The sequence below is a fragment of the Callithrix jacchus genome, chromosome 3, assembly GCF_049354715.1.
Source record: "Callithrix jacchus isolate 240 chromosome 3, calJac240_pri, whole genome shotgun sequence".
Lineage (NCBI taxonomy): Eukaryota > Metazoa > Chordata > Mammalia > Primates > Cebidae > Callithrix > Callithrix jacchus.
The window spans coordinates 153,579,432-153,605,420 of NC_133504.1; the positions used below are offsets into that span (position 1 = coordinate 153,579,432).

The 25,989-nt window shown below is 45.3% G+C and overlaps 2 protein-coding genes across 2 annotated transcripts in view; both read right to left on the reverse strand.

The window, feature by feature from the left end:
• Positions 1-12,898: 12,898 nt before the first annotated feature.
• RHOH (ras homolog family member H) overlaps positions 12,899-25,989 on the reverse strand; it is a 50,095-nt gene continuing 37,004 nt past the window's right edge. Inside the window, exons 2-3 of the mRNA XM_035293845.3 lie at positions 15,644-15,765; positions 12,899-15,316 (exon numbers count right to left, since the gene is read on the reverse strand). Of these exons, the coding sequence (XP_035149736.3) occupies positions 14,540-15,115 (576 nt within the window). The 5' untranslated portion in view covers positions 15,116-15,316; positions 15,644-15,765 and the 3' untranslated portion in view covers positions 12,899-14,539. The remainder of the gene's footprint in view (positions 15,317-15,643; positions 15,766-25,989) is intronic.
• Positions 15,644-25,989, reverse strand: part of N4BP2 (NEDD4 binding protein 2) — a 186,562-nt gene continuing 176,216 nt past the window's right edge. The window contains exon 20 of the mRNA XM_078367365.1: positions 15,644-15,765. The gene's annotated coding sequence lies outside the window, so the exon portion shown is untranslated. The remainder of the gene's footprint in view (positions 15,766-25,989) is intronic.

Below are 25,989 nucleotides of genomic sequence, written 5' to 3' on the forward strand. Positions count from 1 at the left end.
GCTAGACGACATTATCCATACACTACAGTTCAACAATATATAGGCAATTAGTAATCAATGTTATTTCTGTAAGCCCACGAGAATTCCTGAAAAACAACTTTTGCAATTGCCCCTCTCCTGATTCATCCTTTTTTCCTTAAAAACTTGAGCCTCTCCTTTATTCTCAGAAGAATTTCCCAGTGTTTCCTGGGCTGCAGTCCTCAGCCTTGGCCCAAATGGACTCTATATTAATTTTGCCTCAGTTTCCTCCTTTACGTCAACAAAGTTAAGCAGAGAAATTGAGAGAATGACATATGTAAAAAGTCTTACAGTAATTTGTGGGAAGTAAAAGTTCCTCTTCAAAGTTTCCTTTCTTGTTAAAGAATAAATCGTAAGTGTGCTAACAACTTGTTAAGCCCTATCCTGTGTAGCTGTTGAATGTGCCATGCTTACAGGCACGTAGTATATTCTATGTCCTTGTACTTTAACCAAGATATCTGTGCTGGATGTGCTCACAGGCATGTCCCATCTCGCAGACTATGCCCCTTACCTGTTTAGAAGAGTTTGAAGTTGTTAGCCAATCTGGTTTTGGTTTAGATTGTGAGGTCTGGCTCCAGCCAACAGAGATCAGACACAGCAGTAAGGATGATCCCAAATGCGTAAGGGATAAATATGTCTGCTTTTCCTTTGTTCATTGTACTCTCATGGCAAGATGGCTAGCAAGGGTACCGTTTCTTTGTATGTTCCCTATAGGCCCTCCCAGTTTATGTCCAGGAAGTAAAAATTGCTTGCTGAGAGATCCTTTGTCTCAGTGCTGATTTTTCTTTGCACCACCAAGCATCTGTTTCCAGCACAATTGGACAGTGTCTGTTGAGTCTAAATAATATAGGATTTTGACGGGGCACAGTGGCTCATTCCTGTAATCCCAGCATTTTGGGAGGCCCAGGCAGGTGGATCACCTGAGGTCAGGAGTTCCAGACCAGCATGGCCAATGTAGTGAAACCAACTCTACTAAAAATACAAAAATTAGCCAGGCATGGCAGCAGGTGCCTGTAGTAGCAGCTACTTGGGAGGCTGAGGCAGGAGAATCACTTGAACCCAGGAAGTGGAGGTTGCAGTGAGCTAAGATTGCACCATTGCACTCCAGTCAGGGTGACAAGAGCAAAACTCCTTCTCAAATAATAATAGTGATAATGAAGTGCTGGGATGACAGACGTGAGCCACCGCACCCAGCCGAGAGGTCCCATTCCTAAGAAAATGCCCTGGCAGAGAAAGGGACCCTGAGTCCCCTCTACACAAACCTTCAGCCAGTCAAACCTAACAACAGCCCCACCTCAGCTGACCAGTCTGTTTCTGAGGGATATTAGAGGTGTCCCCATCTAAAGCCTCTTAAAGCTGTGCTCTAGCTTGAAGGCGCAGGACATGTTCTCTCTACCCCACCCCCAAACTTCAGAAAGAACCAGAGAGAATCAGAGCCCGTGGCATCAAAGCAGAGCAAAATCCGAGGCTCTCTGTTGTGGCAGGATGGGGGTTTTCTTCCCCCCTTCTCCACTCCTTTCCTTCCTCCCCTCAGCCCCCTCCCCTCCCTTCCTGAGGAGAAGTCTGGTAAAATGGAGGAAAGTGACTAGGTGAGCCCAAAACACACAGCAGCTGTCTTCTGAGAGATGTCAAGAGTACCAAGAGGAAGGTGTGTTGGTTTCCTAGCTGTTCTACTCTGGGTCATCCAAAAGGCTTCAGCTTCCTCCGGGGACAAAGGGGATCTGACAGCACCTTCACATGGAGCCCAACCTTGTAGGAAGGGCAGAGAAGGAAGGCAGAAAAAGATGGAGCCAGGGCTGGGGTGTGAAAGAGCAGCAAAGACCAGAGAGAGGAGAGCCGCCGATGGTCGCCACACTCTGGAAGAAACATGCAGGAGACTTGAAAGGAAGTTAAAGAAATATCAGTGGCCAGGCTTGTGGTGGCTCACACCTGTAATCCCAGCACTTTGGGAGGACGAGGCAGATGGAACATCTGAGGTCAGGAGTTTGAGACCAGCCTGGACAACATGATAAAACCCTGTCTCTACTAAAAATACAAAAATTAGCTGGGCATGGTGGTACACACCTGTAATCCCAGCTACTCGGAAGGCTAAGACTGGAGGATTGCTTGAACTCGGGAGGTGGAGGTTGCAGTGAGCCAAGGTCACGCCACTGCACTCCAGCCTGGGCAACAGAGCAAGACTCTATCTCAAAAAAAACAAAACAAAAAAACAGAAGAGAAAGAATAAAAGAAACTTCTGGACTTCACATCCGTCATGCTAAGATTTTTCTTCGTATGTTCCCTGTAGGACCTCCCAGTTTACGTAACCAGGGAGTTAGAGTGTGCAGCCAAGTAGGTGGCCCATATTGGAAGGGTGGCGGTCAGGAGGCCAGGCTGGGGAGCAGGTTGCCTGGGCTGAATCTTGACTCTGCCACATATGTCAGTGACTGACCTTGAGTAAGTTTCCCAATCTGTAAAGTAGGTATGAAAACTTTACTTTTATCCTGGGTGCTTACAAGATGTAAATAAACTAACATGTGTTGCCGGGCACGGTGGCTCACACCTGTAATCTCAGCACTTTGGGAGGCCGAAGCAGGTGGATCACGAGGTCAGGAGACTGAGACCATCCTGGTTAACATGGTGAAACCCTGTCTCTCCTAAATATAAAAAAAATATTAGCCGGGCATGGTGGTGGGTGCCTGTAGTCCCACCTACTAAGGAGGCGGAGGCAGGAGAATTGCCTGAACCCAGGAGGCGGAGGTTGCGGTGAGCTGAGATCGCGCCATTGCACTCCAGCCTGGGTAACAAGAGCGAAACTCCGTCTCAAAAAAAAAAAAATTAACATATGCAAAGTACATAGTACAGGATATATCTGAGGTTATTACTACAAATCTGAGCAAGGCTATTTATACATATGTATATATGTATCTACATATATGTGTGTCTGTATATATATATATATATATATACACATGTGTGTGCACACACATACACACACACCTTAGAAGTCCATGGATACAATGAACAAACATGGTTACAGTTTCCTTCGAAAAATCTAGGCTATCACGGTGCCATTACGTAGGGTAGGAGTATGTATATTCATCAACATGCTGACACTGAAAGCTGTTCACAATATAATAAATGAAGAAAGCAGATTGCACCATACAATCCTGGTTTTGTAAAAATGCACACATACGTGGATAAGAAAACGTCTGGAAGGGTACAGATAAAACATGTAGCAGCGGTTATTGAAGTGATTTTTATTATCATCTTTTTATTTCATTGTTTCTTCTAATCTTTTCAACCATAAATGTGCAATATTTGTGGATTTCTTAGGAGAGACAGAAAAACATTGATGGGATCTCTTTCTTTTATGATTTCTTTCACTTGTGTCAACCAGGCTAGATTGCAGATTTTCCTGAGGAGCATGTGGGGAGAAGAGTGGGAGAGTTTCCCCAGGGTGCCCCTGAACACACAAAACCCCAGCCCGAGTTGTTGAGGACTCACAGCTCTAGCGGTTGAGCTTATTGCTAATAAGCCAGTGGTGCTGCTGGCTGGCGTGTCCTGTGTCTTCCTGCTCTCTACTCTCACTGGTTTCACGTACTGACCTTTGTCTATGACTTTTTCATTTTTTTTTTTTAAGATGGAGTCTTTCTCTGTCACCCAGGCTGAAGCGCAGCGGTGTGATCTTGGCTCACTGCCGCAACCCCCACCTCCCAGTTTCAAGCAATTCTCCTGCCTCAGCCTCCCAAGTAGGTGGGACTACAGGTACCCACCACCACATCCAGCTAACTTTTGTATTTTTCGTAGAGACAGGGGTTTCATCATGTTGGCCAGGCTGGTCTCAAAATCCTGACCTCAGGTGATCTGCCTGCCTCAGCCTCCCAAAACGCTGGGATTACAGGCATGAGCCACCGTGCCCAGCCAGCCCTTAAACTTCCATCATAGAAACCTGAAACGAATCACAGAGTCCAAAGCTCCAGGTTACAGGTTGGAAGTTCTGAGGCCTGTAGGAAGAGGTGAGAGCCCTTGGGAGCCAAAGCCCGGCCCTCAAGTCCCAGCTTCCCCAAAGCCATCTGTGTGTCTTGGGCAATGAGGAGAATCAGATTCTTCATCTATTAGATGATAGGTTGGGCTAAATCCTAATGGGAATCCAGTAAATAACAGAGAAGCAGGGGGAAATGTTCTGCCATGTTGATTTAGGTGTGAGCCCAATAAAAGGGTCTATACGAACAAGAGAAAAAATAAAAATTGTGTGGGTTTGCATGGAGTACCCAGAGAAGCAAGGCAAATACAGTTTGAGGCCTGGATTTATGGATTATTTCCTTCTTTCTGACTTTTCCATCTGTTAAACAGAGATACCAGCGATATCTGTTTACTCAATGAATGCCTAACAGACAACCACATAGTAAGTGGGTTCAATTTTTTTTTTTCTTCAAGATGGAGTTTCGTTCTTGTTACCCAGACTGGAGTGCAATGGCGCAATCTCAGCTCACCACAACCTCTGCCTCCTGGGTTCAGGCAATTCTCCTGCCTCAGCCTCCTGAGTAGCCGGGATTACAGGCACCTGCCACCATGCCCAGCTAATTTTTTGTATTTTTAGTAGAGATGGGGTTTCACCATGTTGACCAGGATGGTCTCGATCTCTTGACCTCGTGATCCACCCACCTCGGCCTCCCAAAGTGCTGGGATTGCAGGCTTGAGCCACCACACCCAGTCGTGGGTTCAATTTTTGAAAAAATGCTCTGATAGTAAGGATGAAAACAGTGACAGCCAAGGCTTGGATGGAAGACCTCACTTCCGGTCAGTGACTGCACGAGCCATGTCACCCTCCTGGTCCTCAGCTCTCACACTAACACCTCACAGGGTCATCCGGAGCCTCAGATGAAAGCATCATGGAATGGAAAAAAGGGAGCTTGGAGCAAGAGATCTAATTACAAATCCTGATTCTGCCAAGCATTAGTTACGTGGGCACAGATGAGTCATTTAGCATTCCTGAACCTTAGCTTCCTTGCCTGCAAAATGAGTCAAATAATTATAACCCACAGCATTGCTGTGACGTCATTGGACACAGCGTACACAAAGTACTTTATAACCTCTAGAGTGCTGACCAAATGCTGGCAATCATTATAACAAGACAAGGAAAAGCACTTTGGAAAATCTTAAAGTGCTAAGTGAATTAATGTGTGGAGGTGATGACTGTGACGACGGATTCACTTACGAAATATGGTTCAGCATTACCATGGACACAGCACTGTTTGATGCTAGAGCAATCAAAGTTGGGTGAGAGAGGTACCAGGTACCGGGCTGCAGAGAAAAGCGATGAAGAGGAGGAAGAGAAAGGGGAGAAAGAGGAGATGTATTTGAGAAGTACACATGTGCAGTGACTTATCTGGGGCTGTCTGAAGACTTTTTTTAAAAATATCTTCAATCCAACACCTCAGTAACTCAATTCCCTGAGACAACAGATCTATGATACAGCAACTGCCCTTAGGCTAACTCTGGTGACTCACTCGTGAATTGCACCCCTACCTGTTTCAATTAGTGTAAAAGTTCTACAGACAGATTGTGCTGCCCTACTATGTTCTTACTTAAACATGGCCACAGAGGGCATCCAACTGTATCAACAGTTGGGCTCCAGGGAGCTGCAACCTCGCTGCTTCTCAAGCCTGTGCTGCCACAAACATACATGCTCAGCCTGCAGATTCTTGGAATCGCTCGGCAGCACCCCGCAGGCCAGCTCTTCACTCTACTTTGAGTCCTGTCTATGCCCTGAGTTCTAGTCATTTCCTTCCTTTTGTCCAGAATCCGTTAAAAACCACTTGCCTGTGTAAACCTCCAGCACCACCCTGCTGCTATGAATCATGCCAATTTTCTGTTCTGGTCTATTTGCTAATCCATTCCCTGAAACTACCTAATTCAGTTGTTCCCAGCAGGCAGACAGACAGGTTAGCATCCCCAATGAAGGCAGTCACTGCTGGAGGGCGCTGGGCCGTATCGAACACTGATCATGGCAAATAGCATGTGTGCCCCTCTCAGGGCGACAGGGAGAAACCTAAGCCTGCTTTCTTTTTCAACGAGGTTGTTTGTGTAAAAACCAGATCACTGAATGTGGTCTGTCATCATCTTTCAGGCCTCTCCTCAATCAGACCTCCCTCTCCTACCAAACTACTAAATATTCTCTCTCCCTTTTCCTAATTTATTTTCTTCATAGCACTGATCATCCATCTACATTGATCTTATCTGTTTCTTTTATAAATACTGTTCACATCCTTATCCCTAATTAAATCTTTAAATGCCATGAAAGTGGGAACATTGACTATTGCACAACTTGACACTAAGGCCAAGGTGCAACGCGAGATAGAAATACAAGTGAATAATTAGGAAACCACGTGGCAAGCCCAGCGATGGAGACATGCTCTGTTAGTCACTGAGTCCTCCACTTTCTCTGAATCAACCAGTAAAGAACCTAAAGAACTCAGTACATTCTGCATGAAAAACAGGTGAACGGAGTTGTCTTCACATACAGTAAGAGACCCTCTGTTGATCCTATGAGATACCAAAAGTTACCTATTTGTGCTGAGAAACAATACTAGGGGCCAGGCGCAGTGGCTCACGCCTGTAATCCCAGCACTTTGGGAGGCCAAGGAAGGCTGATCACCAGGTCAGGGGTTCGAGACCTGCCTGGCCAACCTTGTGAAACCCCATCTCTACTAAAAAAATTAGCTGGGCATGATGCCAGGTGCCTGTAATCCCAGCTACTCAGGAGGCTGAGGCAGGAGATTTGCTTGAACCTGGGAGGCGGAGGTTGCAGTGAGCCAAGATCGCGCCATTGCACATCAGCCTGAGCAACAAAGGGAGATTCTGCCTCGAAAAAAAAGAAACAAACAAACAAACAATACTAGAAATAATTGAAGTACAGCAAACATGGATTGAAAAGCAAATGTATGAAAAGTGAACAAGTAAAAATTCTGTAAATTCTTAGGAATTTACAGAAAAGTGCAACAAAGAGTAGGAAGAGTGAGGTGGCCCAGATCTGCTACCAACTTGCGGGCTTAGGCAGGTCAGGCTGTGTTCTCAGTACCTCAGTGTCTTCATCCATAACAGCAGAATCCTGCCAGCTCTGAGGGGTAAGACAAGGGAGTGACATAGCTGCCGTTTATTGTACCAGACAGAGTGTAGCTTCTGCCCACATTAGCTCCTTTCAATGCTCATTATGTTATTTTCTCCATTTCACAGAGAGTTCAGTTAACTTACACAAGGCTGCAGAGCCTAGTGGTGGGTCTGAGACTCAAGTTCAGGCAATTTGACTTTAGAACCTGAACTTTTAATTTTTAATTTTTTTAAAAAAAGACAGGGTTTCACCATGTTGGTCTGGCTGGTCTTGAACTCCCGACCTCAGGTGATCCGCCTGCCTTGGCCTCCAAAGTGCTTCGATTACAGGCTTGAGCCACTACGCCGGGCCTTCTTTTATTTTTTTATTTTTTTTAAGATGGGGTTTTACCACATTGGTCAGGCTGGTCTCGAACTCCTGACCTCAGGTGATGCGCCTGCCTCAACTTCTCAAAGTGCTGGGATTACAGGCACAAGCCACCATGCCCAACTGAAATGAAGCACCTTTTCTAATGTTTATTGATCACATATATTTTCTCTTCTGGGAAATATCTGTTTAAAACTGGGCTGTTTTCTTATTTATTTATAGTTGTTCGTCATATGTGATGGATAATAGCAGAGCTTCTTGAATATAAATATGTTGTTAGAAGACCCACAATTTTTGAATGTTGCTATCCCAGAGCTATTCTTTTGTTCATTCAGATTAGAATTAACCAACCTCTTCCTTTCTCTTCCAAGCAAACAGATGTTAAGAGTGGTATATCTTAGGTTTTGAGGCTCAGGAAAAGGCAATTGCCTAGACTGCCAACCCATATCCTTCAGTAGGGGTTTGAGCAATCATTTAATGACAGACTATATAGACGACTAATGAGTCTATCACTCAGAGTCGTACAGGAAATGAAATTTATTATTCCAGGTGGTGCAAATGAAGAGACTTGAATGAAAGCACTACTTATGGAGGCCAGGGTCAAGGAACCACATCAGGGATTCTGTTACATCCAAAGACGAGGACCAGCAAGAAGCCACTACCCCCTACAGGGCTGAGGGTGAGGTGGGGAAACACCATCCTAGGGCCCAGTAGAAGCTGGATCCATGGAAAAGACACTCCCAGTAGGAGCTGGAACCACGGAGGGACTCACGGCTATTGCCAAATAAGTAGCACCAAAGCTGGAAAGGCACAGGGAGAAAACGCCCAACTGTTCACTCCCTCTACGCTCTGATTTCCTGCCAGTGTCCCATTGGCTGAACTCAAGTGGAAGCCAGGCAGGAAGAGATGGGGTGATTCAGTCCGCAGGGTTAGCCTCCCAGGCCCAGAGGAGGGCAGGGAAAGGTGAAAATTGGAAATGGGGAGTGGGGATAACAAGCAGAGAGCAGTCAGGAGGGTGGGATGTGAATTACCTGAGACTTTATTATGGGAAGAATGACAAAAGGAAGCTCACACAGGAAAACTGCCAAGCTCTCATCATCACCACTTCCCTGCAGTGTGTAACAAGGATCGTCGTCACCATCTTAAATTAGCAAGTGTAATGAAAATATAAGTTTAGTTGGTCAAGTTTAATTATACTAAAATTACGTGGTAAAACTGGGACATGTTTTTGTGTGTTTTTGTTTTGGTTTGATTTTTGTTGGGGGGGACATAATAATCTTGCTGAATCCCCCAGGCTGGGGTGCAGTGGTGCAATCTCGGCTCACTGCAGCCTCTGCCACACAGGTTCAAGCAATTCTCCTGCCTTGGCTTCCAAAATAGCTGGGACTACAGGCACATGCCACCACGCCTGCCTAATTTTTGTATTTTTAGTAAAGACGGGGTCTCGCCATGTTGGTCAAGCTGATCTTGAACTCCTGATCTCAAGTGATCCACTCGTCTCAGCCTCCCAAAGTGAGCCACCACGCCCAGCCCACAATCATTATTATACCAATATTTATAGAGTATCTTAGGAATTAGTATCTCTGTTTTAAGAAAGGGAAACTAAGGCTGAAAGACACAAAACCCACGTTTTCTGATCCCAAAATACATGACAAGTGTCTGGTCTCTCCACTTCCTCATTATGGCTTTCTATCTACCATGTATTGAGTTCCAGATTAGGATACATTTTAGAATCTACAAAAAAATTAATGTAGACTTTAGGTTTAATCAAGAACTCTTTATGAACTTATAGCACACATGATTTTCAGAGTTCATCTTTTCTTGTGAAAACCTGCTTGAGATCTTAGCCATTGATCTCTTTATCTGGGCAGATACAGTCTCAGGAAGAGTAGGTCCCTACTATTGAGTTGAACTGATCTCACTCAACTTGTAAGCATTGCTTTCTCAGCACTGGGGCCGAATATTCACAGATGCCCGGTCCCCTCTGTCATATCATAACTCTACAGTGGCACCAACTCAAGTCCTTCCATCACACCGCATTCTGGGTAAAGGCCCCCCCCCAGTACCAAATCCTTGAAAGAAAATAACTAGACTTTCCTCTTCCCTGTCACTCCCTTATTTAAAGGAAATACCTGCAACCTGAGGGGTGGAAAAGTGAGACAAGAAAAGAGCATATTGGCCAGGCGCAGTGGCTCACGCCTGTAATCTCAACACTTTGGAAGGCCAAGGCAGGTGGATCACCTGTGGTCAGGAGTTCGAGACCAGCCTGACCAACATGGTGAAACTCCATTTCTATTGAAAATACAAAATTAGCCAGGTGTGGTGGAACATGCCTGTAATCTCAGCTACTTGGGATGCTTAGGCAAGAGAATCACATGAACCCAGGAGGCGGAGGTTGCAGTGAGCCGAGATTGCACCATTGAACTCCAGCCTGGGCAACAAAAGCAAAATTCCACCTCAAAAAAAAAAAAAAAAACAAAGAGAAAGAGAATATTGGCTGGGCACAGCAGCTCACACCTATAATCTCAGCACTTCACGGAGACCAAGATAGGAGGATCCCTTGAGCCCAGGAATTCAAAACCAGTCTGGACAACATAGCAAGACTCCATCTCTACAACAAATTTCAAAATTAGCCAAGAGTGGTGGCTTGCATCTGTAGTCCCAGCTACTTGGGAGGCTGAGGTGGGAGGATCGCTGGAGCTCTGGAAGTGGAGGCTGCAGTGAGCCATGATCACACCACTACATTCCATTGTGGGTGACAGAGCAAAACCCTATCTCAATAAAAAAAATTTTTAATTAAAAAAGTAAAAGGGAACATTTCTCAAGCTTTTTATAACATGAAATTTCATCTCTGCCAATTTACATGCAATCAGCCTTTGGAATTATGCTTTAAATACCAAGGGTTGAAATAAAGACCTTTGCAAATGATGGTGCTGTGTGACGTAGATGGGTCCCATTCTCATTGCCAGAAAGAAAAGGGGAGGACGAAGATCAGACTTGGAATATTTTATTTAAACATATATGTTTTTAAAATATGGGCTACTTGACTGATGAGGGTGGGGCTGCAAGCTACATGAGGTCGGATGTGGCAAGGCCATTCAGTCAAGCTGCTCTGGGAGGAAGTGGGGCAGGGTGGTTCTGAGCAGAGCTTTGAAGCCACACAGACCCACTTGAGACTCCCAGGGCCACTCATCGGCTGCATGGGCTTGGCCTTGTCACATCAACATGGTGAGTCTCAGTTTCCTCATGTAAGATGGGACTCAGTGTAATGCGGGCCTACACACACATGGCGAAATAATGCTTAACGAGGTGGCCAGCACAGCACATCTGAAGCACCGAGCAAACTTTAGCTATCAGGACACTTCCAGCTTTCTTGTCACTCACCGCCCCAGATTCTGCTGCCCAGTTGACTGATGGGTGTAAAGTAAGACAGGATAGAATTGCTATGGATGGAATGTTTGTGTCCCCACAAATCTCAAAATACTGAGGTCTAATCACCAGTGTGATGGTAGAAGATGAGGACTTTGGGAGGTATTAGGTCATGAGGGTTGAATGGGATTAGTGTCCTTAGAAGAAGAAACCCCAGAAAGATGATCTCTTGCTCTACCATGTGAGAACACAGCAAGAAGGCAGCCATTGCAAACCAGGCAAAGGGGTCTCCCCAGAACCGAACCATGCTGTGCCTGGTCTTGACTTCCCAGCCTCCGGAACCGTGAGAAATATATTTCTGTTGTTGAAGCCCCCCTGGTCTATGGTTTTCCACTATAGCAGCCCAGACTGATGGAGACAAGGATGGATTGACCCCTCCATGCAAATTACCTCTTTAATATCATCAGGAACATGTTTAATGTTGCTTGATACCTAACTATTAACTATTAACTTGGAATAGTCAAGAATCGATAAGCAATAGTCTATAAAAAGGTACCACAACTCTTGAAGTAAAAGAAACCCATATCTGCAGGTGGGGCACGGTGGCGCATGCCGGTAAACCCCAGAACTTTGGGAGGCCGAGGCATGCAGATCATGAGGTCAAGAGATGGAAACCATCCTGGCCAACATGGTGAAACCCTGTCTCTACTAAAAAAAAAAAAAACCCAAAAAAGTTAGCTGGGTGTGGTGGCACGTGCCTGTAGTCCCAGCTACTGGAGAGGCTGAGGCAGGAGAATTGCTTGAACCCAGGAGGCGGAGATTTCAGTGAGCCGAGATTGTACCACTGCACTCCAGCCTGGCACTTGGTGACAGAGTAAGACTGTCTAAAAAAAAAACCCCAAAAAATCCCATATCTGCATCTAGGCAGGCAAAAGAAAGAATGTGCTCATGTAGAACACACACCACGTGGATTCTACCAAGATGGCCTATTTTTCTTCTTACCCCTGCAAGGCAGGTGCAGGTCTGCTTCCTTTTGTAACCACTGAGCAGCACAGAAGCCCAATGCCTTTCCTCTAATTCAGTTCAACACAACTTTAGCTCCATCGCCTTCCCTGTGCTGAGCACTGGGGACAGTGAGGAAACCAGGAGGCAGTACTACCTTCCAGAACAGCAGTCTAGCAGGAAGACAGACACTTATTGGCTCCATTTCTGCCATGTTCCATCACTGGAAAGGGTTTACACATAGATTCCTGGTCTCAGGTGTGAGGGTTCCCAGAGGGAGCTGCTAAGCTTGGCTCCCGCCAACTGGTATAGGTCTCACCTGCGTGTCCTTGCCCAGGTGACAGAAAAGCCATTTGACTGTGCCCTCTCTGGCCTTCCCTGCCTGCTCTGCTGCCACAGTGGAACCACCTCCTCTTCCCTCACTTAGGATCATGCACCAGAGCCCTTCCTACTTTCAGATACCCACCCCCATCTCTCTTCAATAAGAGAGAAAGAAAAGCCTGGGGGACAGCCCACTGCAGTGAATGGAAATTCATTCCCGCTGACATGTTAAATACCTCTCACGCAAAGGCTGGCCCTGAACATCTGCATTTGTGATTTAATCTGTGTGATAAGGGAGAAGAAGAGGATCCCAGGGATATCAGAGTATATGAGATCCCTTCCCCTCCCCTGCCCAGTCATCTTTCAAGCCTCCCATCCTGAGCTGAGAACTAAAGACAGGGGCTCTCAGGTCAAGGGAGGTGGGTGACTTAGAGGTGAGGACAAACCCCAGCCTGGGGAGCTGGGATGACTGGGTCAAGGCAGCTGTGTCAGCCCCAGGGAACCAAGGCAACCCTTCCACCAGAGATCAAGACCCCGGTCTCAGGCCTTTTACTGGAGAGAGAGAAGGAGAAGGCAGTGTGTGAATGAGCACCAATTTGGTTTTTGATGTTGATTATAGGCATAAGGAATTGACCACACAAGGAAACAGAAAAAGTAGTCTGTCTATGGCAACATAATTCTAATCAAAGTCACTGATGCCAGCCGCCTTACCTTTTGTGTGTAATAGCCATTGTTACCCCAAAACAATGATGTACCTTCCTAAAGGTGGTTCAGTGTTTCTAAGTTTTGATTGGGGCACTAACTGATCTATCTAGATGCCAGCCTTTACAATTTCTTTTTGAGACAGAGTCTTGCTCTTTCACCCAGGCTAGAGTGCAATGGCACAATCCTGGCTCAATGCAACCTCCGCCTCTTGGGTTCAAGCAAGTCTTCTGCCTTGGCCTCCCGAGTAGCTGGAACTACAGCTGATTTTTGTATTTTTAGTAGAGACGTAGTTTCACCACATTGGCCAGGCTGGTCTCAAACTCTTGACCTTGTGATCTGCCTACTTCAGCCTCCCAAAGTGCTGGGATTACAGGCATGAGCCACTGTGCCTGGCCCAGCCTTTGCAACTTCTACCTTAAGTTAGGTAGTCCTGTATTCTCAACGTTAACAGATGAGCAACACCATTGCCTTTAAACTATTCAAGAGAATGGGGTTTGAGGTATGTGTGAGAGAGCAGGTTGTGTGAGAGTATGTGTGTGTCTATTTACTCAGTATTTCCCATGATAATTTTCTGTTATCTGAGCAGCTGCCATAGTGCTTTCCTCTTCCTGTGCTTGGCATTTTATTTTTCTCTTTTAAAGGCTGCAAATTCTACCTTTTCCCTCTTACATACACATATATATGTAGACACCGTCCTGATAATCCTAATTAGATCCTGTAATTCATAAATTATGTTGCCACAACAGCTTAGTTTAGAGCTTAAATATAACAAATTTGTCAAATTAATGGAACTTTGACCCCACTGCCTTTCAGAAGACTGCAATCGCCTGGGAGCCACCTATCAGAAGTGAAAGTGAGATTCTCCCGCTTGTTCTGTTACAAGTTCTGTTGCTGTTTCTTGGAGCAGTCTGATTCTCTACTGAAAGATGGAGTTGCGGTCAGTCTTGGTTAATGAGAGGGGAATGTTTAATTGGAATTGAGTGAAAGATACTATCGTAAATAAATGATGTTTTATCACTTCAGAAAAATATAGTGATAACTTTAAAATGATTAGGCAGTATTAGGATATTTTATGGAACTGTATTTTATATCCAACTCTGAATAACAGGTAGGTAGAAGATAAATTGCAAAGATTCATTTACGATCATTTTTAAATTTGATTACCCATTTAAATCCAGCCGCCAAGTGGTTTCAACAGACTTTCTACTTGAGGTGAAAATAATGACAGTACAAACATATGAAGAGCTTCGTACGGTTATTTCACTCACAGAGCAGTTTATGTTTTCAAAGATTTTCCAAGTGTAAAAACTAACTATATACAAAAGCAATACATTGTGTTATTAGTTAAATAAAATGTGTCTTTAAATACGGAATTCTTTGAAAAACTCACTTCGTTGTCCAAAATTGTGGAGACTGTCATTTTTTAAATCAAAGATGGAATATTCATTGCAGCTTCCCAAGGGATTTTCAAACTGGCCCAGGCAAGGAGTTCACTTGTAGAGTGTAGTTAGTGAAAACCCAGTGGCCAAGCCTTGTCAATAACTGTATCCAAAAGGAGACGCTGCTTGGGGTGTACCCAGAGAAAACACCAAGCTTTTCTGGCTCCCCCCACTCCCCATTAGTCTCTGGGGTGCATACGTAAGTGTTGTGTGAAGTCTCTTGGCTTTAGAAGATCTTGCACTCATTGATGGAGAAGAGTTTCCTTCTGTTTCGTCTTCTGGCCTGATTGACGGCAGTTCGGACAGCACACTCAAACACCTGCTGCACCCCCCGGTTGCTAAGGGCTGAGCACTCCAGGTAGCCCTTGGCTCTGACGTCCTGGGCCAGTCTCTTCCCGTCTATGGCATTGATGCAGGAGGCCCTGTGGGGCCCCATCTCCCGCTGGTCAGTCTGGGTGGCCACCACCAGCACAGGGGTACAGGGCAAGTTGCTCCTGATTTCTCCAATCCACTTGTTCTTCAAGTTCAGGAACGAGTTATGGTTGGCCACAGAGTAGCACATCAGCACCACGTCCGCCTGCTGGTAGGACAGGGGCCGGATGCTTCTGAAGGCATCATTGCCCGCTGTGTCCCAGAGGCCCAGGCTGATCTGGATGCCATCCATGAAGACGTCCACCCCCGTGTTCTCGTACACTGTGGGTTTGTAGGCCTCTGGGAAGGTCTCGGAGGTGAAGCGCACCAACAGAGAGGTTTTCCCCACAGCAGAGTCGCCCACCAACACACACTTGATGGAACTCAGCATCTTCCCAGCCTAGTGTCCTACTCACAAGTCAGAATCCCAAAGGAGCTCTCAGTGGGCGGCAGCAGCACACGCCATTCAGCAATGGGAATGCAAGCCAGGTAGGTCTGCACCCTCAGGACCTCTGACAGCGATCTGCAGAATGTTACTTCTCCCTGCCGGTCGAGGGAGACGTGCTGAAAACCTCCAAAGCCGAGTCTTCAACTGGAAAAGAAAGAGAAAGTGAGTGAGGGGATGAAGTCTTTCTTTCTTGCCTTTTTTGTAGACAGGGGGCTTCCTCACTGGCAAACTGATTAAAGGTGGGGCAATCTCAATGTAGCCATCCAACCCCACTTGTGCAATCCACTCTTCCCCTCGGTGGGGAGAGCTCAGATCTGTCTTTCCCCAACACACACCGGCAATGCCTCCTGGTCAAGAAGCAGAAGCTGACTTTATCTCTAAAAGCGCTCAAGTGATTAAAAAAAAGAAACAAAAAAAACAAGCAACTGCTCTGATTGCAACATGAAAAAGACCTAAGACCTCAGTAGCAACCTGGTGTGTGAAGGAAATATGTCCAAACAGCTGTCTGTCGGCTTCTGCTTCAAGAAGTGGCAAGGGGTCCTGAGAGCGTTCTCTGCGCCTTCAGCTTCTGATGGATCTAGCCACCTTGGAAACTGCAAGAAACAAGAATGTTAGGAGCGACAGTTGCTATATGCATTTCCTTTTGTTTACTGACTAGTCACATGGTCCTTGGTTTATGGGAATACGTGTTGTGGGAGGGGAAAAGAAATTACTAGAACCCTAAAAATTTGCTGTGGTTTTTCCAAAAATTGGTAAGAGATGCAACAGACTGGCCTTGGAGTTATCTGCATCTGGAATCAGGCTCTATCACTTACACATGGCTTTTAGTGCATTGCTTGAACTCTCCACCTCAGCTTATACATCTGCAAGATTGTGATAAATTTAGGCACCACTTCTCAGAGATGCTGTGAGGATTACATTCTTTCTTTTAACATTTTTGGATGGCCATCTGTGTATCCCGAACTCCGCTAGGCCCCTGGTTAAACAAAATATCTTGCTTACAAGCAACCATATTCAGTGCCTGCCACTTAAACAGGACTGCCTAAATGGGACAGAATCTGAATTTCATGAAAAGGCCAAATAAATTCTCGTTCATTGCAGAGGGAAAGCTCCAGGCAATGAGCTCCACCTTGGAGGCAGCGTCATGTCTGCTGCGGCACAATGTCACAAGGCCAGCCCAGCTCTAGACAAAGAAAAGTCTTTCAGACCAAAATTCAGAGTAAAAGTTATTACTGTAATCTGGGCTTATAACCTCTCCCCATGTTGATCCTCCTTCCTTGTGTCAAGCAAAGCAATACAAAGCAGACCTACAAGTCTGATCTAAGACATAATTTTTAAGTCACTTCTCTAAACCCTGGCGTTCATTTCCAAAACATTGTTTTTCTTTCTCTCTCTCTCTTTTTTTTTTTTTTTCTTCTGAGACAGGATCTCACTCTGTCGTCCAGGCCGGGGTGCAGAGGTGTCATCATAGCTCACTGAGGCTGAACCTCCTGGGCTCAGGTGATCCTCCTACCTCAGCCTCCTGAGTAGCTGGACTGCAGTGTATGCCACAGCTGGTCATGAACTTCTGGCCTCGGGGATCCTCCTGCCTCAGCCTCCCAAACTGTTGGGATTACAGGTGTGAGCCACTGCGCCCCGCCTCCAAGACATTTTTATCCTTGTCAACCCACTGTCTCTGTTGTTTAGTTATACCTAATAGCCTTTGCAAATGTTAGCCAAATGAATAATTCACGTGATGTTCACATATACGTGTTTTTAAACACATGTAAGCCAGGTGACCTTGGCCAAATTACTTAACCTCTTTGAACCTTGGTTTTCTCATAAAAATGAAAATAATAAAAGGACTTTCTCATGTGATCATCGTAAGGATTCAGAATGTGAAGAGTCCGAGTTAGCACAAAACCTAGCATCTGGGAATTACAGGAAGCCATCAAGTCATCCATTTCACTACTATCTGAAATACCAAATACTGGATATCCATAGCAGAGGGACTGCATTGCCAAATGTTCACCTGGACTCTTTCTGCATACTCACACCAGATCACTCTCACGCACGATGGTCCTGGACCCCATCTGATACCAGACCTTTGAGGAAGGACTCCTGAGGGCTCCATAGGCTTTAGTTAGACTTTAGATCCTTAGACCAAGAGGCAACTCAAATACATGCATGTGTGACTTAATCCAGAGCCAAGACCTCCTAAGACATTTTTAAGTTTTATTTTTTTCATTAAATTTAATTATTTTATTTTTTATAAATAGAGATGGGGGGGTCTCACTATATTGCTCAGGCTGGTCTTAAACTCCTGAGCTCAGGCGATTCTCCCACTTCAGTTTCCCAAAGTGCTGGGATTGTAGGCATGGGCCACCATGTCTGGCCTCAAGTTTTATTTGATCCCAATGTAGCAGGGCCAGAATTAGGAAAAATGTACATATGTCAGTCCTTTATTGATTTATTATTTATTTTATTTTATTTTACTTTACTTTTTTGAAATGGAGTTTCCCTCTGTTGCTCAGGCTGGAGTGCAGTGGTGTGATCTCAGCTCACTGCAACCTCCACCTCCTGGGTTCAAGCGATTCTCATGCCTCAGCCTCCTGAGTAGCTGGGACTACAGTACAGGCGTGCACCATCATACTGACTAATTTTCATATTATTGGTAGAAACGGGATTTCACCATGTTGCCCACACTGGTCTTGAACTCCTGACCTCAAGTGATCCACCTGCCTTGGCCTCCCAAAGTGCTGGTATTATAGGCGTGAGCCACTGCACCCTGCCACTGGCCACCTTTATTTTTTGAGACAGTCTTGCTCAGTCTCCCATGCCCACTGCAGCCTCCACCTCCCAGGCTCAAGTGACCGATCGTCCCACCTCAGCCTCCCAAGTAGCTAGGATTATGAGCACTCACCACCATGATCAGCTAACCTTGTTAGTTTGTGTAGTGACAAGGTCTCACTATGTTGCTGAGGCTGGTATCGAACTCCTGGGCCCAAGTGATCCTCTCGCCTCAGCCTCCCAAAGTGTTGGAATTACAGGCATGAGTCACCACACCAGCCCTTTCGGTTATTTAAATAAACTTTCTAATAAACTGACTGAGTTAAAGCCAAATTTCCTGAGTAAATATCTGCAAAAGGAAATTAATAAGGCATAATTGTTAAGGTCATGGAATTTAAAGTCAGGTAAACCTGGCATTGAATCCGAGCCACCCAATTGACTACGTATGTGACAAACTTGGAAGATTTTCATAACCTCCCTAAACCTCAGTTTCTTTCTCTGCAAAGTCAATGTAATAATATGATATCTGCATCACAAGATCACAGGTTGTTGAGAGTATTATGTGTGCCTAGAGTGCAAAATTCTTAGCAGGTGCATAGTGTAAACATGCTATATGTACATAGTAAACACGCAGTAAGTCATCCCTATTAATAACATCATCAAATAACGATTACTAAATATAATGATAAACAGTTATTACTCTAAGTGGGGAATTTAAAGTAGCACAAAGAGGTTTCTCCAGCAAAGGGTGTTTTGTGTGTTTCACACCCAGACATGGCTACAAAAAGAGAGAAGGAGAGGGACTCCCGTCTGAGCTTTGCTACCTAGAGAGTCGGTAAGGAGAAAAAGTCTCCATTCAATCAACCAGTCTCCTGTGCCAACCAGTTCTGACCCCAAGTGGTCCATCAAGTCAGCTCTCGGGGCCTCAGTTTCCCAAACTGAGGTTTGGGAAAGTAGTTCTTGATAGTGTTATTAAAACTGAAGCCAAAAGAGGAACCTTTATTATCTGCCGCAGTGTCTACAAAAACATAAACCACTGCATTATGGTGCGGCAGTAAAGAGGGATGATAAGCCTTGAGGACAGGAGGAGCCTTGGCAGATGCCTAAATATGGAGCTGGGGGAGGAGGGGCGTAGGGGAGGAGCTGCGTTCTGAGGCAGAGCGATACCCTATATGGACATGATAGATATCTTCAGAGTGGGTCACATGTGTCCAGGAGCAAGCCGCCACAGGTTACATCATCAGCATGTAAGCCTGATGGGCTTGATTTCAGTGGAATTTCTCCAAAAGAAATTCTCTCTAAAAGGGCTTCTGAGTGAAAAAAGTGAGTCTTCTGTGCTATTTCCCAAGTGGCTGACTGGCAAGAGTGGCCCAAGTATGTCTCTTCATACGGAAGAGTTACGAGAGTGTCTTCATACAGCGTCGTGGGTGGTGACACTGAGTGGCCCTCTAGGCCGTTATTGTCAGGGCTTGAATCAGAGGGACTTAATGAGCCTTCACTTCCAGAGCCTCCCGGGTCTCCATAACTTGATGTTCTTGCCCTTTTTCCTCTTTCTACCATTTTCACAGAAAAAGGTCCCTCAACAGGCCTCCATGGTTCACATGCACAGAGACAGAGGAGGGAAGGGAGGCTTCACGTTGCAAAAGCAACAGGGTTGGGTCCTCCTGCCACTCTGGCAGAGAGACCAAGAGAGACACATCCTAACCGACTTCCTCCTCCGGAGAACTGAGGGCTGTCCAGTAGGAAATTCTGGTTTCCTTTTGGTCTCAATAACGGCCATGCTAACAGACACCCATTCTCCACCATGACACCCTTCGCTGGCTTGCACCTTGCCACCGCTGGAGAGGTCTGCTCTTCCTTCACGCCCCAACTCCCACCCCTTCTGGAAAGGCTTCCTTGACCCCCAGCACTCCCCTGCCCCTGCCAGATCAGATGGTCCCTGCTGTGTTCCCCAAATACCTCTATGTACATTTGACATAGAGACCACCACTCTGCTGAAATGGTTGGTCTTCTCATTTGCAAAATGGAATCAGATCTGCCCTGCCTTCTTCACTGGGAGCTCATAAGGGTCAGGTGGAAATGATAACAACACAGCAATCATTTCTATTTGTACTTTTACAATACTTCGTACATTTGGAAATGCTCTCTTGTTGGTTTTGCAAGGAAGTCTTTTTTGGAACAATACAGCATAATATAAAGCTAAAGTGAAATTATGACTATTATTAACTATTATTATTGCGGGTTTGGGATTAGCTGGGTTTTGATGGAGGTAGCTTACTTCAAAATGCTGATGGAATCCTCAGCTGTCTATTTAAAAAAATATGAGTCTGTCACTGGTTGGGAATGGTCTATCAGTTACAGAGAACGCATCTAAATGTCATCCTCCTCAAGGAGCTTTGCACAAATGACCTGTGCTGGTAGCAGCCAATTCATTCGTTAAGGAAATTGATTCCACTATGAATCTGACACAATTAGATGGCCCGGAAGTCACCACGCTCCTCAGCAACCCATCTCTAGCCAGCACCTTCAGTGGCCCTTTCACAGCCTAGCAGGGACATCCCAGCAAAAGCCAGCCCTGCTCAGGATGGGTGAACCCACGAGGGCGCTCCCCAACTGCAAAGTGGGGCTGAGTGCTTTGTTCTTGTGGAGAAAGCAAAACAATTCAAAAAATCTTAAGCAACTTTGGAAAAAAAGTAACCATCTCTAAACTTTATCACTCCAAATTATTACCAGTTTTCACTATCTAACAAATAGACACTTGTATATATCTTCTGAATATTTTTCAGATTTCAATCTCTTGACCTCGTGATCTGCCCACTTTTGCCTCCCAAAGTGCTGGGATTACAGGCATGAGCCACCTTGCCTGGCCAATATTTTTCAGATTTAAACTTTTCAAAATTTCAACATTGCCTGCACACTTGCTGGATTTTAACTAAATAGATTTCCACTGTTTCAGCGATTCCTAACTGCATAGCTATTCCTCATTGTCTTTGGATTAGTTCCGTATTTCACCATAATTAGCTATATATATGTACATATGTGTATATGCAGAGATATAACTTTATGTATGTAAGGTATAGGTTAGTTCCTTTTTTTTTTTTTTCCTGAGATGTATATTTGCTCTTGTTGCCCAGGCTGGAATGCAATGGCGTGATCTTGGCTCACTACAACCTCTGCCTCCTAGGTTCAAGCGATTCTTCTGCCTCAGCCTCCCAAGTAGCTGGGATTACAGGCATACACCACCATGCCTGGCTAATTTTGTATTTTTCGTAGAGACAGAGTTTCTCCATGTTGGTCAGGTTGGTCTCGAACTCCCGATCTCAGGTGATCCACCTGCCTCGGCCTCCCAAAGTGCTGGAATTACAGGTGTGAGCCACCATGTCCGGCCCAGTTCTTGATGTTTTAAAGGACATCTGTTGCTTCCAGATCTGGATGCTGATTCCACAAGTGTGTGCAGTTTGTGAAAATCCACCAAGCTGTATACCCACAATATGTTCACTTTTCTGTATGTAGATTAAACTTTCAATAAAAAGCATTTCTAAAAATAAGGTTACCACCTTTGCAGTGAATGTCTTCTCAAGTAGTATTTTAAGTTTTACTTGCAAGAGTTTATTTCACTATTCTGAATCCTATCTTAATAATTCCCCCTACAGTATTGCTAATTGCTACAAATAATCACTAAATTTTTCTCTCAAAATCACAAAAAGAAATCATTTTTAAATCAGTGATTTTTTTTTTTTTTTTTTTTTTGAGACAGAGTTTCACTCTGTTGCCCAGGCTGGAGTGTAGTGGCGAGATCTCGGCTCACTGCAACCTCCGCCTCCCAGATTCAAGCAGTTCTCCTGCCTCAGCCTCCCAAGTAGCTGAGACTACAGGCATGTGCCACCACACCTGGCTACTTTTTTGTAGAAGTGGTGACATGATAATCTCTAAAAGTTTAGTAGAAACAGTCTTTCACCATGTAGGCCAGGATGGTCTCAATCTAACCTCGTGATCCACCAGCCTCAGCCTCCCAAAGTGCTGGGATTACAGATGTGAGTCACCGCGCCCAGCCAAGTCAGTGGATTTTTGTACATAGATCATCTGTTTGAACCAGATTTTGTTCTGAAAGTTTGTTGCAGGATGCTGGTTTGCTTGGCCAGGCACAATGGCCCACGCTTGTAATCCCAGTGCTTTGGGAGGCTGATGTGGGAGGATCACTTGAGGCCAGAAGTTTAATACCATCCTGGGCAACATAGCAAGACCCTCTTTATACCAAAACAAAAATGCTGGTTTGCAACTTTAAACATAAGTTCACTTGAATAGAAAATGTTAAGCAGTATTTATATTCCTAAGCTTGATGCATATTAAACCCCTTTATAGTTGAATTAAGACAAAACATTGCCAAGTCCTGAGGCCTTTTATTTCAATATATTAAGCTCTGAAGCCTCTCTGATCCGTGAGTCCTGCCCTCTGACTGCCAACCAAGCAGGCACTGTAGTCTCTTACCCTTCTCTGGCCCAGCAATTCTGGCTTGACTGGTCTCTTCCACTCCCAGGAGCACAATCAAGGAATTGTCACCTGAGATGTAGGGTTCTTAGCCAGGTTCAACAGCCAAATACAAGACTAGCCAGCGAGACAACAGCCCAGAGCACCCTTAGAACCTCATCTCAAAACTAAAGTGATGGGGAAATGCATTTCCCACTACTTTTCTCAAAATAGTTGGAATACTCTGAAAAACTGCTTGGAGTTGAGGGTGCAACCCCAAGAGGTACACTCAGGGAAGGATGCGTGGTCTCTGAACTTCTTTCTAGGGAACGTGCATCTTGTTTACCAAAGGACTCATGTTTTCTCAGTTGGGTATTCGTGTTTAGGGCCTGAGCTGAACTATTCTAGGAAAAAGAGAGCAAAAAGGCAAATCCTGCCTGTCTAATCATTCTATAATGTCACAATGCTATAAAGTAAGGCTGTGGCCTGTCCACGGCTGAATGCAGCCTGCCATATGTTTTTGTATGGGCCAGAAATTTAGAATGGTTTTTATATTTTTTTAAGGGTTGAAAAAAATCCAAAGGAGAAAAACATTTTATGACCTGTGAAAACCATATGAAATTCAAGTTTCAAGGTCCATAAGTAGCATTTTATTGAAACAGTCATGCTCATTCATTGACATGTTGTGTATAACTGTTTTCTTGCTGCAACACAAAGTTGCAACAGACTTTATGACCCACCAAGCCCAAAACCTTTTATTTATTTATTTATTTATTTATTTATTTATTTATTTTACGGAGTCTCACTCTGTCGCCAGGCAGGAGTGCAGCGGTGCAATCTTGGCTCACTGCAACCTCCACCTCCCAGGTTCAAGCGATTCAATTCTCCTGCCTCAGCCTCCTGAGTAGCTGGAGCTACAGGTGCCTACCACCATGCCCAGCTAATTTTTGTATTTTTAGTAGAGATGGGGTTTAACCATGTTGGCCAGGCTTGTCTCCATCTCTTGACCTTGTCATCCGCCCGCCTCAGCCTCCCAAAGTGCTGGGATTACAGGCGTGAGCCACTGCACCTGGCCATCTAAAATATTTCAATCTGTTCTTTATGCAAAAAAATTTGCCAGCTCCTGCTAGACAGAAAGGTAGGTCAGAGTAAGGAGCTCATAGACCTGGGGTCAGGCAGGCTTGGGTTTGGCTCCAATATCTGCCACTTGAATGCATGACCTTGGGCAATTACTTAACCTCTCTGAGCTTCAGCTCTTTTGACAACAAAGTCAACTACCGTAGCGTCTACAGCATGGACCTGGAACCATCCTGCCTTTCAGCCCCACTGGCTATGTGATCTCATGAAGGTCACTTAACTTCTCTAAGCCCCTCTTCCATAATTGTAAATAGGCAATAATAATGGTACCTATCTGGTGTGAGTTGGTTGATGGTATTATTTTTAATAAAAAAAATAAATAAAAAATAATGGTACCTACCTTACAAGGTGGCTGTACAGAATTAATGGGTAGTGCATGTAAAGCACATTGAATAGTGCCTGGCACAGAGAGTACTATAGAAGTATTTACCATTATTATCATTTGCCTTGAGTGGGTGTTGAAGATGTCTCTGAGCTAGTTTATGTCCTGAGCCTAAAACAGTGCCTGGAACAAAACAGGAACTAGTAAATAGCAGCTGCTAGGATGATGCTGATATGAACCAGGACTACAGACACACAGGAAAGGGAGCATCAATTCTCGAAATGGAAAAAAGGAGTGGTGATTCGGGAGCCCTGCATTTAAAAGGAAACATCTGACCTTTAGGATGAGTAAGATTTTGATAAGCAAAAGAGAAGAAAGGCTTTGGCGCGTGAAAATACCTGTTTGATTTGGAGAAGTAGAAGAAGGTCAGGGAGGCTGTACTGTGGGATACTTGATGGGGAGTAGGAAGTGGAAGGATGGTGGGAGATGAGCCCGTGATTTAATACAACCCAAGGTTGCCTCCTGCTCATCAGCAGTCACAGCACACTCTTAGCTCCAGACGACTCCAATTAAAATCAGTTAACAGCCAATTAAAATCCCTGGGTCTTTAGCATGAAAACTGTTACCAGCCAGGCACAGTGGCTTCCACTTATAATCCCAGCACTTTGGGAGGCTGAGGCAGGTGGATCACAAGCTCAGGAGTTTAAGACAAGCCTGGGCAACATGGTGAAGTCCCGGGCGTAGTAGCAGGTGCCTGTAATCCCAGCTACTCTAGAGGCTGAGGCAGGACAATTGCTTGAACCCAGGAGGCAAAGGTTGCAGTGAGCCGAGACCACACCACTGCACTCTAGCCTGGGCGACGGAGTGAGACGCCATTACACACACACACACACAAAATTAGCGAGGCATGGTGGAGCCCACCTATAATTGCAGCTACTTGGGAGGCTGAGGCAGGAGGATTACTTGAGCCCAGGCTGAAGCCACAGTGAGCCATTATCATGTTGCTGCACTCCAGCCTGGGTGACAAAGCAAGACCCTGCCTCAAAAAAATAAAAGACTTATCAATCCGTTCTTTTCTAACTTAAATGTTACCAGCCTCTTTGAGCTCCTACTCCGTGTCAGGCATTGAAGCCAAGTTAAAGAAGACACAGTTTCTGCCTTCAAGAGGCTTACAGTCTAATGGTAACACCAGACATAAACTTCAGCAGGTACCTAAGGGAGGAACGAATAAAGGGCCAGCAGAGGGGAAAAGTGCAACTTCCAACTAGCAGGAATCAAGGAAGGCTTTGTGGAGGCCATGATATGAGAACATGACCCTTGAAACCATTGAGCTTGAGATGCGCAGAGATGAAAGAGAAGCATGACCAATGCAGGAAAAACCTGGGGCATCTGGAAGGGTGAGAAGTAGCTCAGTTGGGCTGAAAGGTAGAGCCCAGAATGGGAGCTCAAGTGGATCTGCAGAAGCTCATTCTTGCAGCAGGTGAGGCAGGATTGCAGGCAAGAAAGATGAAAGAGGCAAGTGGGAGGCTCCTGCCATAACACAAGAGTTGGGGATCAAGAATGGCTTTATCCAGAGCAGATGCTGTGAGACTAGAAAAGGGGAGAGGGGCCCCAGCAACATCCACGAGGTGGGCACACAGGCCTGAAACAAGGCGATTCTGAGGCTGCAGGCCTGGGGGCCTGGGAGAGGCTGCTGGCAAACACAGGCAGCGCTAGAGGGGAGAGCCAGATCTGTGGGATCCATAAAGAGGCCGGTGTTTCCCACTGGGGGCCTGCTGAAGAGACAGGGCACTTTCAGGAGAGCCAGGGTGCTGCAGCCGTATGACAAGGCCATTGTTTACTGAATGAAGGGGAAGAGAAGTGGGGCAGCCAGGGTCGTCTTCCTCTCCCATGAACTTTGACACGAAATCTTTTTCTTTTTTTTTTTTTTTTCAGATGGATTCTTGCTCTGTCACTAAGTCTGGAGTGCAATGGTGCAATCTTGGCTCACTGCATCCTCTACCTCCCAGGTTCAAGCGATTCCCCTGCCTCAGCCTCCCGAATAGCTGGGTCTACAGGCATGTCCTACCACGCCCAGCTAATTTTTTGTATTTTAGTAGAGGTGGGGTTTCTCCATGTTGGC